The 17,031-nt window shown below is 49.8% G+C and overlaps 2 protein-coding genes and 1 long non-coding RNA gene across 6 annotated transcripts in view; 1 reads left to right on the top strand and 2 right to left on the bottom strand.

The window, feature by feature from the left end:
• RPS7 (ribosomal protein S7) overlaps positions 1-17,031 on the bottom strand; it is a 119,572-nt gene that overhangs the window by 74,891 nt on the left and 27,650 nt on the right. The window lies entirely within an intron of this gene.
• On the top strand, positions 813-8,739 carry LOC131484299 (uncharacterized). Its single transcript, XR_009248148.1, has 2 exons — positions 813-3,027; positions 5,267-8,739. It is a non-coding gene; the product is annotated as an uncharacterized LOC131484299 (long non-coding RNA).
• TRAPPC12 (trafficking protein particle complex subunit 12) overlaps positions 6,179-17,031 on the bottom strand; it is an 86,444-nt gene continuing 75,591 nt past the window's right edge. For 2 of the 4 annotated variants that reach the window (XM_058682417.1, XM_058682418.1), the window contains 3 exons: positions 10,294-10,394; positions 9,860-9,947; positions 9,103-9,717 (listed from right to left, as the gene is read on the bottom strand). In XM_058682417.1, coding sequence (XP_058538400.1) covers positions 9,475-9,717; positions 9,860-9,947; positions 10,294-10,394 — 432 coding nt within the window. In that variant the 3' untranslated portion in view covers positions 9,103-9,474. Of the gene's footprint in view, positions 7,645-8,735; positions 9,029-9,102; positions 9,718-9,859; positions 9,948-10,293; positions 10,395-17,031 lie in introns of those variants that run through there. The other 2 variants (XR_009248147.1, XR_009248146.1) reach the window with 2 other exon arrangements.

The raw sequence follows: 17,031 nt of genomic DNA, 5'->3' as shown, positions 1-17,031 counted from the left end.
CAGTCTCTGCCTGCAGGGTCTGGCGGAGGGGAGAGTGGAGAGTCCGTTTTTCCTTTTACAAACCCAGACCAGCAGGAGAGAGTATCTGTGGAACGAGTTCCTGGGATCCAGCGACTCGGGTGAAGGTTTGTTACGAGCACTCTTGGTTTTTATCAATCCTTTTCCTCCCGGGGATGGTCACTGCTTTTGTCTTTGTCGCGTCTTTCATCACAGGGCAGAGTCACCACCGGGCAGGGCCAGCCCCCGAGGCTGGCGTCGCTGGGGTTGAGGTGCGCGGAGGTCGAGGCCTTGCTAAGGGGCGTCTCGGGAGCCACGGCTGTGCGGCTGGTGGGCACGCGTGCAGAGTTTCCAGGCCGCCGGAGCGGTGGCCGCCGATCTCACAGGCTCCGCGTGAGGGTAGGTTGGCCACGTAATGAGTTAGATTGTGTCCCCGCCAACCGCAAGAAAATTCCATACGGGAGGTACTCTGCGAGACCCCACAGTCGGCAGCCCAGCGGCGCATCCCTCTCGGGCGTCCGCGTGGCTCCGAGAGACCCACAGCTCAGCTGGGAACAGCTACGAGGTTCTCCTCGTGTCTCGCCGTCTGTCCTGACGGCCGACTTTGTGACCGGTGAGCGCACCGTGTCCGGGCTCCGCCAGCCAGACGGTGCACTTACTCGGGTGTGTCTGGTGGCCGGCTGAACCGGCTGGGGACCCCAGACCCAAAGCCACCAGCAGCGCTCTGTCGGGCCACGCCAGCTCTCGGGAACTTGCCGTCAGGGGCTTTTGTTCTGTCCACCTTTGTGGTCTTGCCGGTGCTGGAAAAGCCCCATTCCAGCCACACCTGCTCGGGGCCCTCGATTCGCGGGGCCCCGGAGGCACCTCCCCTGTCGGGAAACCGGACACGCGGTTTACCCCATTCTGACCACCTGCGGGCCCCGAGCGTTCGCTTGCCGAGGCTGACTGCACATTTTGTGTCCTCGAGGGTGTACGTCTTCTCTCCACCTGGGAAGCCTTTCTGCGGCTTAACCAGCATCATTGTGGGGTGAACCTACCACCCTACTGGTTAATGGCCAGATGATGATCCTTTGAGTTGGTCATATTTGAAAGAAAAACTTGTTTTAGAGAGCGCTTCTCCTAAACAAGGGCCTGGCTGGCGTCTACGGAAAAGACCGAATTCAAAAGCAGATAAAAAGCCTAGGGGCATCAGGGACTCCCTTAACTAGATGAAAGAACAGAAATTACATAAAAATTAAACTTGACGTCCAGTGTCGGTTCCTCCTTCTTAGAGTCTGAAGCGTTTGTCACCCCACCTTCCGCCACACCTGTCTCGTGTCAGAACCGTCGTCCTGGAAGCCGTTAGGCACCCACAGAAGTGGCACATTCCCACTAAGCTCATTTTGTGTCCCGAGAACTGGGCTTGGCCAGGTTGGGGGCTCCAAAATCTGGCCACACGTCCCTGTGGGCTGCATGCTGCTTGCGGCCCGGATCTGGCTGGACAGAAATGTGGGCCAGCCTCCCCCACCCCCACGCGGCCAGGGTCCTTCCACCACACTGCCCGCCCTGGGCTGGTGGGGGGATTACAGCCAGGATCCCCCAGTGTAGTTGGGAATGTCAATTCGGTGGAGTCCCAATTTCCTTTCGAGAAGAACCCCCGATGCGTGGGACTTGGGGAGGCCGAACAGCCGAAGGGTGCTGACCAGGGCTGCTCTTGGGTGAACGCCCGAGGGCCGTCGGCAGAACCTGATCCCTGACCGTCCACTTGGGTATTCTGCGCGTTCTGTGTCTCTAATTGGTGTTTAGCATCGGCTGTGGGAGGCTGTGTTTGATGGATATACCGACCCCTTCCCGTACTTCATGGTCTTGGGAAACGTGGAAAAGAACTGTGATGTTAACTGAAAGGGCAGGACTGTCCACCCTTGAGTTGTTTTGCTCAAGCCTTGGTTGAAACTGCCCCTGCTTTGATCCAACGGCTGGGAGAACGAAGGCGGGGTCCTCGCTGCCGGCCTCCAACTGTTCCGCGTTCGTGGTGTCTCTGCCAGGCGGAGGAAGGGGCGCGTGCGCGTGACTCACGGAGCCATCTGGCCGCCCTTCGCCCAGCGTATGCCGACTTGTACCGACGGGGAGACCTTAGGGTGGACCCCCGCGTGGCTGCAACATGCTTACGTGGACCCTGCTGCACAAGGCAAGGAATGGACCCGGACTCTGGTCCTTCTGGCCCCTTCAACGGCCAATTTTATCCTTACAAAAAATGGCTTTTGCCAGCCTTTTGAAATATGTTTGTAAAGAGGAACAATTTTATTGTGATCGACACGTGAATTACTGTTGGGCCAAAGTGACACTAGCGTGCCCCTCGACAACCAGGGGACAGCCTGGGTAAGAGCGACTGCTCCCGGCGCCTCGCGAGACTGACAGGCCAGCCAGAGCTCGGGGTCGGGAGGTGAGGCTTCTCCTGGCACGCTGTAGGAAATTGAGATCAGGGATGTCTTTTCTTCTTTTTTTCCTACAGATGGCCAATCCTTTGGGATGTATTCTGAAAAATCGGGATGATTTTGATCCACAAATCCTGAAGAGAAAGCGACTCCTTTTCTTTTGCTCCGAGACTTGGCCCCAGTACAAATCGGAGGAGGAAACCTGGCCGCCAGAGGGAAGTATCAGTCGTAACATCATCCTACAACTGGACTTACTCTGTAAACGTGAGGGGAAATGGAGGAAGTCCCCTACATTCAGTGTTTTGGGGCCTTAAAAAAATGAGGTACGTGTAAGCAATGTAAGGTCCATCCTGGCCTGTTGGCAGCCGTTTCCGAGGGCTCACGACCAAGAAGGGAGGGACCTAAGGCCCTGCCTGTACCCACAGCAAACCCAGAGAGAGGAAGGGACGTCTCCTACCTCGGTCTCCTCCTCATCGGGTCCTCAATGTCCAGACTTACAAACATGCGCTTCTCCCTGCCGCCCACCTTAGCCAGGCCCTGCCCGTAACGTGGCCGACATGTTTCCCCTACAAGAAGCTGGGGTGCAGGAAGGGGGACGCAGGGAGGCACGGCCATGGTAAGATTACCAGCACTTTTTTCATTACGGGATTTAAGACAGATAAAAGGAGATCTAGGTAAATTTTCTGATGATCCAGAGAAGTATATAGAGGCTTTTCAGAACATTACAGTAGGTATGAGTTGACGTGGAAAGATACAATGCTATTGTTGAATCAGACTCTTTAAAAATTTTTTTTTTAATGTTTATTTTTGAGAGAGAGTGTGAGTGGGGGAGGGCAGAGAGAGAGGGAGACACAGAATCCAAAGCAGGCTCCAGGCTCCAAGCTGTCAGCACAGAGCCCGACATGGGGCTCGAACCCACAAACTGTGAGATCATGATCTGGGCTAAAGTCGGACGCTCAACCAACTGAGCTACCAGGCGCCCCTGTTGAATCAGACTCTTTTTAAAAATTTTTCTCTTAATGTTTATTTTTGAGAGAGAGAGGAAATCAGACTCTTACTGAGACAGAAGCGTGGGGTTCTGGCAGTGGCTGGAAGAAATGGGGACGAGCAACTCGTTAATTATCATGGGACTGGAGGGTCCTATAGGGGACTTTTAGTTCCCTAATGGGGCTCAGGCATCCCCCCCACCCCACAAGATCCTAATTGGGACTATGACCATCCCATTGGGGAATGGTGTCACCATTTCCAAGCCTGTATTTCACCATTTCCAAGCCTGTATTTTGGAAGGATTAAGAACTAAGGTTAAGCCCTTAAATTATGCTAAATTAGCCACTATCTCAAGACATAGGATGAAAGCCTGGTGGCCTTCCTGGAAAGGTTAAGGGAGGGTGTCATTAAATATACGGCTATCTTCCTTAACACCTTGAGGCCAAGACGTTTCTGAAGGGCAGATTTTTCACTCAGTCAGCCCCAGATAGTCGATGGAAGCTACAAAAGTTGGCTGTTGGCCCGGAAGGGACCCTGGAAGCTCTTAAGAACTGCCTATCAGGTACGTTACAACCAAGGTAAAGAGGAGAATGAAGAACCGGAAAGGAGGCTTAAAAGCAACAAAACCGAGGCCTTTGTCGTGGCCTTATGTACTATGTCAGACCAGACTTCCCGAGGCCCTGGCACCAAGTGCCATTTATGTGGCTGTTAGGGCACCAGAAACGAGAATATCCTCAGAGGGGACAAGTTGAAGCCCCTCAATCTGCCAGGGCTCAGATAACCAGTGTCCCTGAAAGGGCTCTCAAACCTACCACCTGTTGGAAGCTCAGAGCCTCGGTAACTCTGGGAATAGAGGGAAAACCGATTGATTTCCTTCTTGACCGCGGAGCCACCTGGTCTGTCCTTTCCGCTCCTGGCCGAGCGTCCAAACGCATCGTAAGGATTAGAGTCGTCTCCGGAAAACTGAGGACTAAATTTTTCTCTCAGCCACCGGGGTACTTGTGGGGAGACCTTGTTTTTTCACATTGTTTTTCTCAATGCCAGAGAGCCCCCCCCCCCTTTGCTGGGAGGGACATTACGACTGGATGAGGGACTAGGGTGATACTGGCCCCAGGACACATGAACAGTTGCCTGAACTTACAGTAATCTGGACGCCGAAGGTCAGTCTCCCCTTGAGGTAAAATTCTGCCTCATGGAGTTGTTCCCATGGAAACTGGATGGCCAGCGGATGGACAGCCATGAACTGGTTCAGGAGCTTAATCATTCTAATCAGCCATAACACAAGATCCAAAAACATGGAGGAGGGAGGAAGAACTCTGGTTAAATCGCCAACAACAGGACCAGACGCGTCGGGGACTCTCTGGACGGCTACTGTGTGCATGTCTTCCCTTGGCGTGACCCCCTCCCTAGGAGGCATCGCGTTTGGAGATACTATTGCTTGTTGGTCTAATACTCTGTTTGTAGGTCATTTGTAGAAGCTGTCGCACACGCCAGGAAAACAAGACCTCCAAGAAACTTCCGCTAGCCCTGATGTTCCGAACACCCTCCCATCACGTCCGCCTCCGGATGGCCCTCTGGGCCTGCCCTGACTGCCATTCCCCTGTTCCCGCTCCCCTTCGGGAAGCGGTGAAGGTGGGGGGTCATCCGGGTTCCTAATGGTAGTCGGGAGTCACGTGTTCAGAGGGGGGTAGTGAAAGACAGGGTTACATAGGCAGAGAGGGAAAGGTTAGGACCTCAGGCCGCTGGGTGGGAAAAGCACAAGCATTTTGGAACAGTGCTGGGAGCTGCTGACCACAGCGAACGCCCTGGGGCGTGAGGTTCCTAAGAATATGACAGAGCCCACCTACTCCCCTTCCGGTTTTCCTCAGGAACTTGACAAAAGACTTAAGTGTGGCCATAGACCGCCCCCCACACGATGGAGTCGGGCCCGTCGGGAGCGGACAGTCCAGCACCCGGAGCTACCAAGCCAACAAGGGTAGGACCTGAGAAGGGACAAGGGGGAAGGAGGGGGAGGGCGACCAGAACCTTATAAAGCAAGGACTCTTGCCTGGAGCCCCCGGGGATTCACTTGCAGACGTCCCCCTCTGTACAGAGCGCTGTCCTGCTGTGCTTCCTTTCTGATCTGATACTCTGATACGCTTCTCAGCTGCTCGTTTTATTGTGTCCCCCTCTTCATTCTTCAAAGCAGTGAGACAGCAAACCCGGGTTTTGAGGTAAAAAAGATCCCCCAACACTAGGATGAAGAAGTTCTCGGGTGAGCTTGCAAAGTCGTTTCCCCAGATATTTTGGTAACCCGGAACCTTAAAGCTTTGCTAAGTTAGATGAGAAGATAAATTCCTTGAGCATCTGGGTCACTACTGAAACTAACTGCTGAGCTCAGTTATTTCCTTTCACTTCCCCCCCAAAAGGAAGCCAACGGATATTTGGGCCTATTAGTAAACATGTTTCCCACATTAAGCAAAACTGCACGACAAGGAAGCCTGTGTCTCTAGAAATTGGAAAATCCGAGTATATTTTATGATCTAGAGAATGCTCCTGTGACGGTTCACAATTGCTTGTTGGCTTTCACTAGAAATTAAGGGTTTCTAGGGCTTAAAAATTCTAATATGATGGAAGCCACTAGAAATATTAAGGAAACCTCTCCGTATGCACGGAAAGTGTGATTTTGTAAAAAGGAGGGTCGGAGGAATGGTGATGTGCTTTTGTTGAGGACAAAGAAACGTGTAGGTTTGTGGAAAAGGAGGCTTTGGAGAGAAATTTTAATGTGTGGCCAAGCTGGCTAAGATTACAATTAAATTTTAATATCAACAGTAAGTGGCACAAAATTGGTTTTTGCTCTGAAAAACAAAGTTTTCTTGAACTTCAGGTATGCTGTTGACAACAGTTGATAAAAGTTTCTTTACTTTTCAAGTAATCCACCAGAAAGCCAAGATCTGGTGCCTTACCAGGTCTTTGTTTTCTGGCACTTTGACTAAATCAACCACTAACTACTGTCTCACAATGGTCTGTGACCCTCTGTAGTCAAGTGTCCAAACGTGTTGATGTTTTCGACAGACTTACCCAAATCGAAGTCTAAATAAGGCCTTTACTGACCTCGAACTAAGTTTTGAGAATTTCCAGAGGGTCCCTGAACATCTCCAAAGGTTTGTTCTCACTTACACAAAGAATGATGTTCTGCTAATTAGGTTTATTTGATTGTGTTAAATTCTATGGAAAGCATGTGAAATACATGATGATAACCCACTGTGTCGGTAAATATTAATGTTCTGCAAGTTCTGAGATCCCCACACACCTAGAATATCTTGGATAGCATCACCAGTCATAACCGCAGTTCTCTCTGAATGTTACGTTCAGAAATAACCAAGTAGCTCTGTCGGTTCCGCGTCACAGACTCCCGTCGGATCTCTGACATCGGGAGTCTTGTCGTTGCACTTTGGTGCCCTGCCAGTGTCCTGCGAAGGCACCTCCCTCCAAGGAGTCACGGAAAGGACTGACAAGTAGGACCTGACATCGTGAAAGTGAGCGGGATGAGAAATTCTAGAACTAAAAACGAGGAATGGATTCAAGCAGAACGAGTATTAGATGGAACCGAATGGATTCAGAACCATAATTTTACGACTTCTGCTTTGAAACACCGCCTGTTCTTTACCTTTTTCCAAACTTAAGAAAGCCTTCTCTTTTCTCATGGGATCAGCAATTTAAGATATTGCTTTGTGAACAAAGGTGAACATTGCTCTCCCTCTTTGGCCCCTCCAGAATTTGCAAACTTAGTATTCTTGTGCAACTGTACCGCCACTCAAATGAGTGATTTAGGAATCCGTTCTTGTAACAGGACATGATTGGGAATGTTGGTTATATTACCAGGCTCTGACCACAAGGTCTTATTTGAGGGAGGTGTAAAGACTCTGAGATGATCGGCTTTCAGGAATTAAGGCTGACCTTAATGGAGCCTTGCTTACAGGGTTCCTGGCGGCCTGACCCGGTGAGGAGGGAAGGTCGCTTCTTGGCAGGCCCCAGAATCTCAGGAAATGTTTGGAACCTTGAGAAGAGAGGAATTCACCCAAATCTGTATGTATTGCAGGCAAAGTCTGTTGATGGCTCCTTAGCGTGGCTTCTCAGCCTGGAGAGTCTTTCAAAGTTCACGGGAGATTCCTTATGGAAAGTCTGAGCAAAGCAGACTTAAAAGTCTGTATGGTGAACACTCTTCTTCTGCAGTTATGTAAATAACAAGGCCAAGGTACTGAAACTGTGAAAACAGAGTTAGTCTTGCTGTGAATGTGGGGGTGACTGTAGAGAGAAATTGTTTCAGTAATATGCCTTCGTGGACAGCAGATTCTAGTGCCGTTAACGGCCCGTGCGGTTTTGTTTTTATCTGTAAACTGGACTAGATCCCGAGTTCTTCTATTTTCTTCCTAGATTTGGCTGCAACTCTCCAAACTGGCATTTCCGGTTCACCCCCTCCCCACCACCAGTCCTTCTGACTCGGAATCGTTGAGAACCAGAACTGCCCTTTCCCCGAAGCCGTGCAAGTTACAGCCCGACACCGTCACATAAGGTTCAGAGAAACCACAACAGCTCATGTGTGGATAACTGCCGTGCCTGCTGCCGTGCGGGCCACTCGGAGAGCTCGCCAGAAGGCCTCCCTGCAGGCCGGGCCCGTCTGTCTCGTTTCCGCTGTCTGCTTCACCCCACCGGAAGATGCTGCAAGCCGGGCATCTGGACGTCTGTGCGGCTGGCTGCCTCCGGAACTCACCGAGACCGGATCTGCTCCCCAAATTAACCTTCGTTTTTCTTTTGTCTCCCCAGAAATGCCTCTCATTAAATATCTGATGACTTGCCCCCAGACCTCACTCGGGAGCCTCCTGAAACGGAGCCGGCTGCTTAACCGAACGACCCCGTCGTCAGGACTGGGAGGCTGGCTCAGTGAGCCGGAGCGGTCCATCAGCCCAGAAGTTTCAGAGGTGGGACCAAGGCTGGGAGAGGATATGCGACCCCCAGATACGCTGCTCTGGCACGTGGATCAAATTGAGCTAAAGACCATCAGGATGCAGCAGATTTAAGAAAAAACTTGCCTCTCGCTTCTTGGAAGGGTTTGGACAGGAGGCCTAGCCCCTGGCGGGAGCTGTTACCGCCTATGAACTTGTATCTGAATGACCCATCCACACAGCAGGGCAAACATCTCATGACCGCAGATCCGTTGTCGTTACGGTCCTGTGAAGCCCCAGGCCTCCACCCCTTCCTCCGCTCAGGACGGCAGAAGCCTCTGCTGCCGGGCTCGTCCTGGGGTCTCATATTCTTATGGGGCCCCTGTATGTACGTGATCAGACTTGTCTCCCGTTAACCTGTCTCGTGTCAGTTTATTAGACCAACCGAAGAACTTAGAAGGGTAGAGGAGAAAACTCCCTCCCTGATACTGTGTAAATACTGCACACGTGTCCCGACCCTCGGGACGAAAGACCACGCAAGAACACACGTCCCGGCCCGCCTGCTTGTACGCACAAGTGCTCTCCCCTGCTTGCGTTACGCATCAGAAGCTCCCATGTCCCGCTCCCTGTGACGTACAAAACACTGAAGAGAGACGGTGGTTTCTTTCACCCACCGCCAGGCCTGTCCAAGGTGTGTGGCGTTGGCTGAAAATGAATCAGATGAGGACAAGTGACGTGTTTACTTTGGGCCGCAAAGGAGGGAACGAGAGAGAAGGCCGTGTGTTTGGTATTTCTCTGCCTTTATGCTCACCTGGACTGGAGGATTTACAGAGAATGGGTGGTTGGTCAGCGTTCCTCTGCGGACAGTCAGAATGAAGAGCGGAAGCAGGTCAGCTCCCGGGAATAAAAGGGACGCGGTGCCTCACACGGACCCCGCCTCCCGGACACCACGTTCGTGAACCGTGGCAGAGTCGCGGGCACTGGGCCGCCTGGCATCTAACAAACCGCCGAGTCTGGGCCCAGCCGTGGCTCTGGGTGAAGACGACCCGCCCCTGGGGAAAGGGGTGTCCTCGGAGCCAACGGTCAGGTCAGGGTATCCACTCTGGCGGATGTGCTGCACAGGGGCCCCGTGGCCCCAGAAGGCGAGCGTCCTACGCCAGCTTGAGGCACTGTGTGTTGAAGCTGTCCCCTTCTTTGCTGGCGACGGCCTCGAGCAGAGCCTGCTTCTTCTGCGCGCTGCGGGAGGACTCCAGCTCGTACATGGTGGTCAGGTTGAAGAGCACGCTCTCGTGCAGGTAGTGCGTGGGGTCCTGCTGGACCATGGCCTCCAGCTGCCGCAGGGAGTCCTTGAGTCTGCCCAGGTAGAGCAGACACACGGCGGCGTTGTTGTTGGCCTGGACGGGAGGGACACGTGCACGGGATCGGACACGGCCACCAGCCGGTGGCCCCCGAAACCCTCTCCCAACCACCGTGACACCGGCCGACGGCTCAGGACGGGCCCAGAGCCGCGAGCTCCTGTGTCCTCTAGGATCTTACCACTGCATTTGTCGGCTCAATCCTTAGGATTTCTGTGAAGAACCTGTGGGCTTCTGCAAAGTTATTCTGACCGAGGTGAAGGAAGGCTCTGGAACGTGAACGACAGGTAAGGCAGTTAACTGGGAACAGGGGAGAAGTGGGGGAGGAGGGGGCTCCCCAGATGCACGCACAGGTTTGTGAAGACACCAAAACACAGGTATTCAAGTAGCCAGGGGACCGAGAACAACGAGCAGTTATACAAATTGATGTTGGAAATGGGGGCAATATGAACAGTACTTTGAAAAACGGGAGAAATCTTAAAACCTGTTGCTTGACTAACTGCTGTTTCAGTGCTGGGAAGGGGACAGGAATAAGGAACGTTCTCTAGAGGGCCTCAGTAAGTGGAGCCTTGAACTCCTGGGACATTTGAGAAAACGTAGTTTTGAGAGCTTTACCTGTTCATTAAAACCATTATTTTGCCTTGTGGTCCGTCCAACTTCTGCGTCACTTTCTCCACATCTTGAAAATACTTCTCAGCTGTTTTTATGTCTCCAATCTGCTTTGACAGAATTACTGAGTCAGGTCAGGTGACAAAACCAGTAAACGTACAGCCACACAGACCGCTGCCCGATGGGTTAGGCAGGAAAGCTCTGATCGCCATCACTGACCGTTACTTTTTGTAAAAGCGAATCCCATTTAGGACACGATGGAATGTCAACACGTTTATGTCAGAAATGAAGTTAATGTACGAGTCTTATTAAAAAGTCTTAAATGTGAATCCTAGCGTAACATTAAGTAAAAATAAATGACGGTTTTCAGGGAGGCGGCAGAGGAGGACCGACGCTCGTCTCCCGCCGCGGATCCTAGAAAACACGCACGTTACTGCTGACAACCCAGAGGGCGATCCGAAGCCTGAAGAATAAACACCAGGGGTGAAGGCAGGAGGCCACACGGGAGAGGGGAGAGGGCAGGAGGGCCGAGAGGAGGAAGGAGCTAAGCCCCCACGGGCACAGAGACGGGTGAGAAGAAGGTGATCACAGCAGGGAGCCCAGCCGGGAAGACAAATCCCCAGAGTGGCTCTGAAAATCAGAGGGGCCGAATTTTGTGAGTTCTTACAAGCAGCAGGACTTGAAGCCTGGAACTTTGAAGACCAGCGGGCTTGGGCTTAGGCTCTGGGAGAGGAGGGTGATGGGGTGACGGAGAGCTGGGTCCCTGCCCGTAAGGGACAGCACAGCAAACAGCCCGGAGATCCAGATTAGAAGCAGCGTCCTGAAAGAAGCCTGGGGCGTGAGGGAGGGAGAGTGTGTTCCCGAGGGACTTCTCCAGGAGCAGAGGAGGGGGCAGGCGCCGTCTCCCTCCCCCGCCCACACCAGGACACCTGCACTCACTACCTACCCTTACACCTTGCCCTGCCCCAGTCCTGGTGTCGCGGGTCCCCTCGCCCTGGAGACCGGCTTGCCAACAGTGTGGCCCGACTTCCCCGGGAGGAAGCACCCACCGTGTTAACACTGCAATCCCCCTCCCCCTGCACAACAGGACGGGTGTGCACACTGCCCGTGGGTGCTTTGCAGGGTGGCCCTGGCCGGCCGGGTCTCCACAGCAGCTGCGCTTCCTCTGTGGAAGAGATCAGTGCCTTTCATCAAAAGTGTGCAACCTGCCTGCCACTTTCAAGAGCGAGAGACGTACAAGGCTTTCCCAACGCGCACGTGCACACCCACACCCACATGCACAGTGAGGCAAAGCGAGGGGAAGGGTATGTCCCAAATGAAAGGGCAGAGCTGCGGCAAGAGACCCAAGTGAAAGCTGGAGGCCGGCAGTGCCTTCCAGAGAATTCAGCGATCACGAAGATACTCACTGGAGGTGAGGCAAGAGTGGAGGACATCAGGGAGACCCTCGGCACAGAGAGAAAAACCAATCGGAGATGAAGAACACGATACATGAAATACAAAACACACTAGATGGAATAAACGGGTTAGAGGAAGCCGAGGGGCGAGTTAGCGACGCGGAGGACGGGGTGACGGAAAGTATCAGGCTGAGCAAGTAAGAGAAAGTGCAAAAGGGGGGGGGGGGGGACTTAGGGAACTCAGGGACTCTGTTAAGAATCCTAACATTCGCACTGCAGGGATCCCAGAAGGAGAGGAGAGAGAAAAGGCAGAAGATTTACCTGAAGAAGAAGTAGCTGAAAACTTCCCTGATTTGGGGAAGGAAACAAAAATCCCTCCCAAGAGGCGCACGGAGCTCCCAACAAAATCAACCCAAGGAGGTCCACACAAAAGGTGGCAACAAAGGAAACATGTTACAAGCCACGAGAGAAAAGGCGACAGTGACACACAAGGGAAACCCCGTAAGGCTACTGGTGGACTTTTCGGCAGAAATCCCAGCCAGAAGGGAGCGGCACGATACAAAGTGCCGAAGGGGAAAACGCGCAGCCGGGAATTCTCCATCCCGCAAGGCCGTCGTTCAGAACGGCGCTTCCTTTGGGAGCACATGTACTAAAGTCAGGACACCACAGAGAAGATTAGCACGGCCCCTGCATGTAACAGAAGGAGAGATGAAGACCTTGCCAGGCGAACAAAAACTGAAGGGCTCATGGCCACTGAAGCAGCCCTGCGGGAAACATTAAAGGGGACCCTTTGAGTGAAAAAAGACCGTAAGTGAGAGTATGAAAAGAAACACAGAAGCACTAAAAATAAGTATATCTGTACAACTCAGTCAAGGGAGTCCCAAAATAAGAGGACGTAAAGTGTGACACCATATGCCTCAAATCTGGGGCGGTGGGGAAATGAGCAGAAAGGGCTCAAACTTAAGCGACCATCAACCTAACGTAGACTGCTGTACGCAAAAGATGTTGTATACGAAGCCAATGGGAACCACAAATCAAGAACCAGTAACAGATACGCAGAGAAGAAAAAGAACCCAAGTGAATCACTGAAGAAAGCCAACAAATCATGAAGGAAAGCAAGAGAAGAAAGGATCACAGAAAAACTTCATAGCCACCAAACAAGTATCGAAGTGGCAATAAGTACGTATCTATCAATAATTACTTGAATGCAAGTGGACTAAGCGCTCCACCGAAAAGGCACAGGGTGACAGAGTGAATAAAAAAACAAGACCTATCCATATGCTACGTACAAAAGACTCATCTCAGACGTAAGGACACCTGAAGACCAAAAGCGAGTAGACGGAGAAACACTTGAAAGAGATGAGTGTTAAGAGAAAGCCAGGGCAGGAATGCTCCTACAAGACAACACAGGCTTTAACACAGAATGTAACAAGAGACACAGAAGGACACTATGTGATAATAACGGAGACGGGGCTGCTTGGGTGGCTCAGTCGGTTGAGTGTCTGACTCCTGATCTTGGCTCAGGTCGTGATACACGGTTCCTGGGACTGAGCCCCATGTTGGGCTCCATGACAGCCTGCTTGGGAGTCTGTCTCTCTCTGCCCCTCCCCACCCACGCTCCCTTCTTTCTCTCAAAATAAATAAATGAACATGAAAAACGATAAAGAGGACAATCCAACATCATACAACGATAGCAAATAGTTATGCACCCCAAATGGGAGCAACCAAATACACAAAACAGTTAATAACAAAAAGAAACTGATAATAATAGGGGACTTTATCACCTCACTTACGTCATTGGACAGATTATCCAAACAGAATCAATAAGGAAACGGTGGCTTTGAATGACACACTGGACCAGATGGGTCTAACAGATATATTCAGAACATTCTATCCTACAACGGTAGAATACACATTCTTTTCAAGCGCACACAGAACATCCTCCTGAACAGATCGCATATTAGGCGACAAAGCAAGTCTCAACAAATTCAAAGAGTTCGAAGTCACACTGTGCGTCCTTTCTGACCACGACGCTATGAAACGAGAGATCAACCACAAGAAAAAATCTGGAAAGACCACAAACACATGGAGATTAAATAACATGTTACTGAACAATGAGTGGGTCAACCAACAAATCAAAGAAATAAAAAATAACATAGAAACAAATGAAAATGAAATCACAAAGCTCTAAAACCTCTGGGATACAGCAAAAGCTGTTCTAAGAGGGAAATTTGGCGCAACAGAAGACTATCTCAAATAAACCACCTAGCCTTACACCTAAAAGAGGTATATAAAAAGAAGAATAAGGGGCGCCTGGGTGGCGCAGTCGGTTAAGCGTCCGACTTCAGCCAGGTCACGATCTCGCGGTCCGTGAGTTCGAGCCCCGCGTCGGGCTCTGGGCTGATGGCTCAGAGCCTGGAGCCTGTTTCCGATTCTGTGTCTGCCTCTCTCTCTGCCCCTCCCCCGTTCATGCTCTGTCTCTCTCTGTCCCAAAAATAAAAAAATTTAAAAAAAAAAAAAAAAAAAAAAAAAGAATAAACAAAACCCCAAACCAGAAGGAAGGAAATAGTAAATATTAGAGCAAAAATAAATGATATAGAAACTTACAAAACCCAACAGGACAGATCAATGAAACCAGGAGCTGGTTCTTTGAAGAGATCAACAACATTTATAAACCTCTAGCCAGACTCATTAAAAAAGAAAAAAAATTCAAAATCACAAATATCAGAGGAGAAATAACCGCCAACAGCACAGAAATAGAAACAATTGTAAGACATGTTATGAAAAATTATATGCCAAAAAACTGGACAACCAAGAAGAAATGGATAAATTCCTAGAAACATATAAACTACTAAAACCGAAGCAGGTAGAAAAAGAAAATTTGAACAGACCAATTTCCAGCAAAGAAACTAAATCGGTAATCAAAAAACCCACAAAAAATAAAAGTCCAGGGCCAGATGGCTTCACAGGTGAATTCTAGCAAGCGTTTAAAGAAGAGTTGATACCCATTCTTCTCAAACTGTTCCAAAAAAAAAAAAAGGATGGAAAACTTCCAAATTCATTCTACAAGGCCAGCGTTACCCTGATACCAAAACTAGATGAAGACACCACCAAAAAAGAGAGCCACAGGCCAGTATTTCTGCTGAACATACACTAAAACATCCTCAATAAAATACTAGGAAACCAAATCCAACAATACATTAAAAAAATCCTTCAGCGCAATCAGGTGGGACTTATCCCTGGGATGTGCGGGCGGTGGTTCAATCCACGTGTGAGACATCACATCGATCTAAAAAGGATAAAAACCATGTGATCATTTCAGTAGATGCATACGAAGCATTTGACAAAGAACAACATCCATTCATGACAAAAACCCTTAAAACGGGTTCAGAGGGAACATTCCTCAATATCATAAAGACCATGTGTGAAAAACCCACAGCTGTAACATCATACTCAACGGGGGAAAGTGAGAGCTTTTCCCCCCAGGTCAGGAATGAGGCAGGGATGTCCACTCTCACTGCTGTTACTCAACATAGTAATGGAAGTCCTAGCCTCAGCAAACAAATGGAAATAAAAGGCATCCGAATTGGTAAGTAGGAAGTAAAACTCCCACTACCTGCAGATGACAGGATACTATATACAGAAAACCCTAAAGACTCCACCAAAAAAGTACTAGAACGGATAACTGAATTCAGTAAAGTTGAAGGATACAAAAGCATATTGCGTTCCTATACACTAATAATGAAGCAGCACAAAGAGAAATTAAGAAAACAATCCTGGCCGACTCTGTTGGTAAAACATGAGACTCTTGATCTCAGGGTCGTGAGTTCAAGCCCCATACTGGCCATGGAGCCTACTTAAAAAAAAAAAAAAATCCATTTATAATTGCACCAAAAGTAATAAAAAAAAAAAAAACCCCTAGGAATAAACTTAACCAAAGGGGAGAAAGACCTATAACTCTGAAAACTAGAAAACACTGATGAAATAAAAATAACACAAAGAGATGGAAAGGCATACCTCACTCATGAATTAGAATAAATATTGTTAAAATGTCTATACTTCCTTGAGCAATCTATACATTTAATGCAATCCCTATCAAAATCCCAACAGCATTTTTCACAGAGCTAGAACAAACAATCCTACAATGTGTAGGGAACTACAAAAGACCCGAATAGCCAAAGCGATCTTGAAAAATCAAAGCAAAGCTGGAGGCATCACGATTCCAGACTTCAAGCTGCCGTCATCAAGACAGTATGGGACTGGGACAAGAACAGCCCCACAGATCAATGGAACAGGACAGAAAACCCAGATATAAACCCATGGTTACATGGCCAATTACGACAAAGGAGGCAAAACTATGCAATGGGAAAAAGACAGTCTCTTCAACAAATGGTGTTGGGAAAACCGGAGGGCAAATGCAAAAGAATGAAACGGACCCCTTTCTTACACCAGACTCAAAACTACACTCAAAATGGGTTAAAGACCTGGCACCGTAAGAGTCCTAGAAAATTGCACAGGTAGTAATCTCTCTGACACTGGCCGCAGCAGCTTTTTTCTAGATGCGTCTCCTGAGGCAAGGGAAACAAAAGGAAAAATAAACTCCTGGGACTACATCAAAATAAAAATCTCTTGCAAAGTGAAGGAAACAATCAACAAAACTAAAAGACAACCTATGAGTGGGAAAAGATATTTGTAAAAGACACAGCAGATAAAGGGTTAGTATCTAAAATATGCAAAGAACTTACACAATTGAACACTCAAAAAAACAAATAATGCAATTACAAAATGGGCAGAAGACTGCTTCGATTCTGTGTCTCCCTCTCTCTGCCCCTTTCCCACTCACACTCTGTTTCTCTCAAAATACATAAACGTCAAAAAAATTTTTAAAAAATGGGGCAAATATATTCCTCCAAAGAAGACCTACAGATGGGCGTGGTGTCTGGTGACAAAAATGACCCCGTGAACGTACTGGTGTTGCCTTAATAAGTGGCCCTTGTCTCTTTTCCGGGAGCCCCCTGTCTTCTGCCAGCATCCAGGAAACCCACGGCCAAGTGCATAGTTTGCAAAGGGGACAGAACTTCAGAGCCCTCCCAGTCACTGACATCAATCCACAGAAGCCCAAAAAACGACACGAGAAGGAAGAAAACGAAGACACACGAAGACGACAGAAGGGCGTTTATGTGTCGCTTCCCCTCGGGCCCCGCGTGGCTTGAAGCTCTGCGCCAGACTTCTCTCTACCTGACTCGCAAGGAGCCGGAGTCCCTGTGGGCTCAACGCTGTCTGCGCCCTGGCTGGCAAGTCTGGTCCCTCACAATGTGTTCGCTTTGTCTAAAGTCCCGTTGTTGACGAG

The sequence above is a fragment of the Neofelis nebulosa genome, chromosome 9 (genome assembly GCF_028018385.1).
Source record: "Neofelis nebulosa isolate mNeoNeb1 chromosome 9, mNeoNeb1.pri, whole genome shotgun sequence".
Classification (NCBI taxonomy): domain Eukaryota; kingdom Metazoa; phylum Chordata; class Mammalia; order Carnivora; family Felidae; genus Neofelis; species Neofelis nebulosa.
This window is presented reverse-complemented; position numbering and strand designations above follow the sequence as displayed.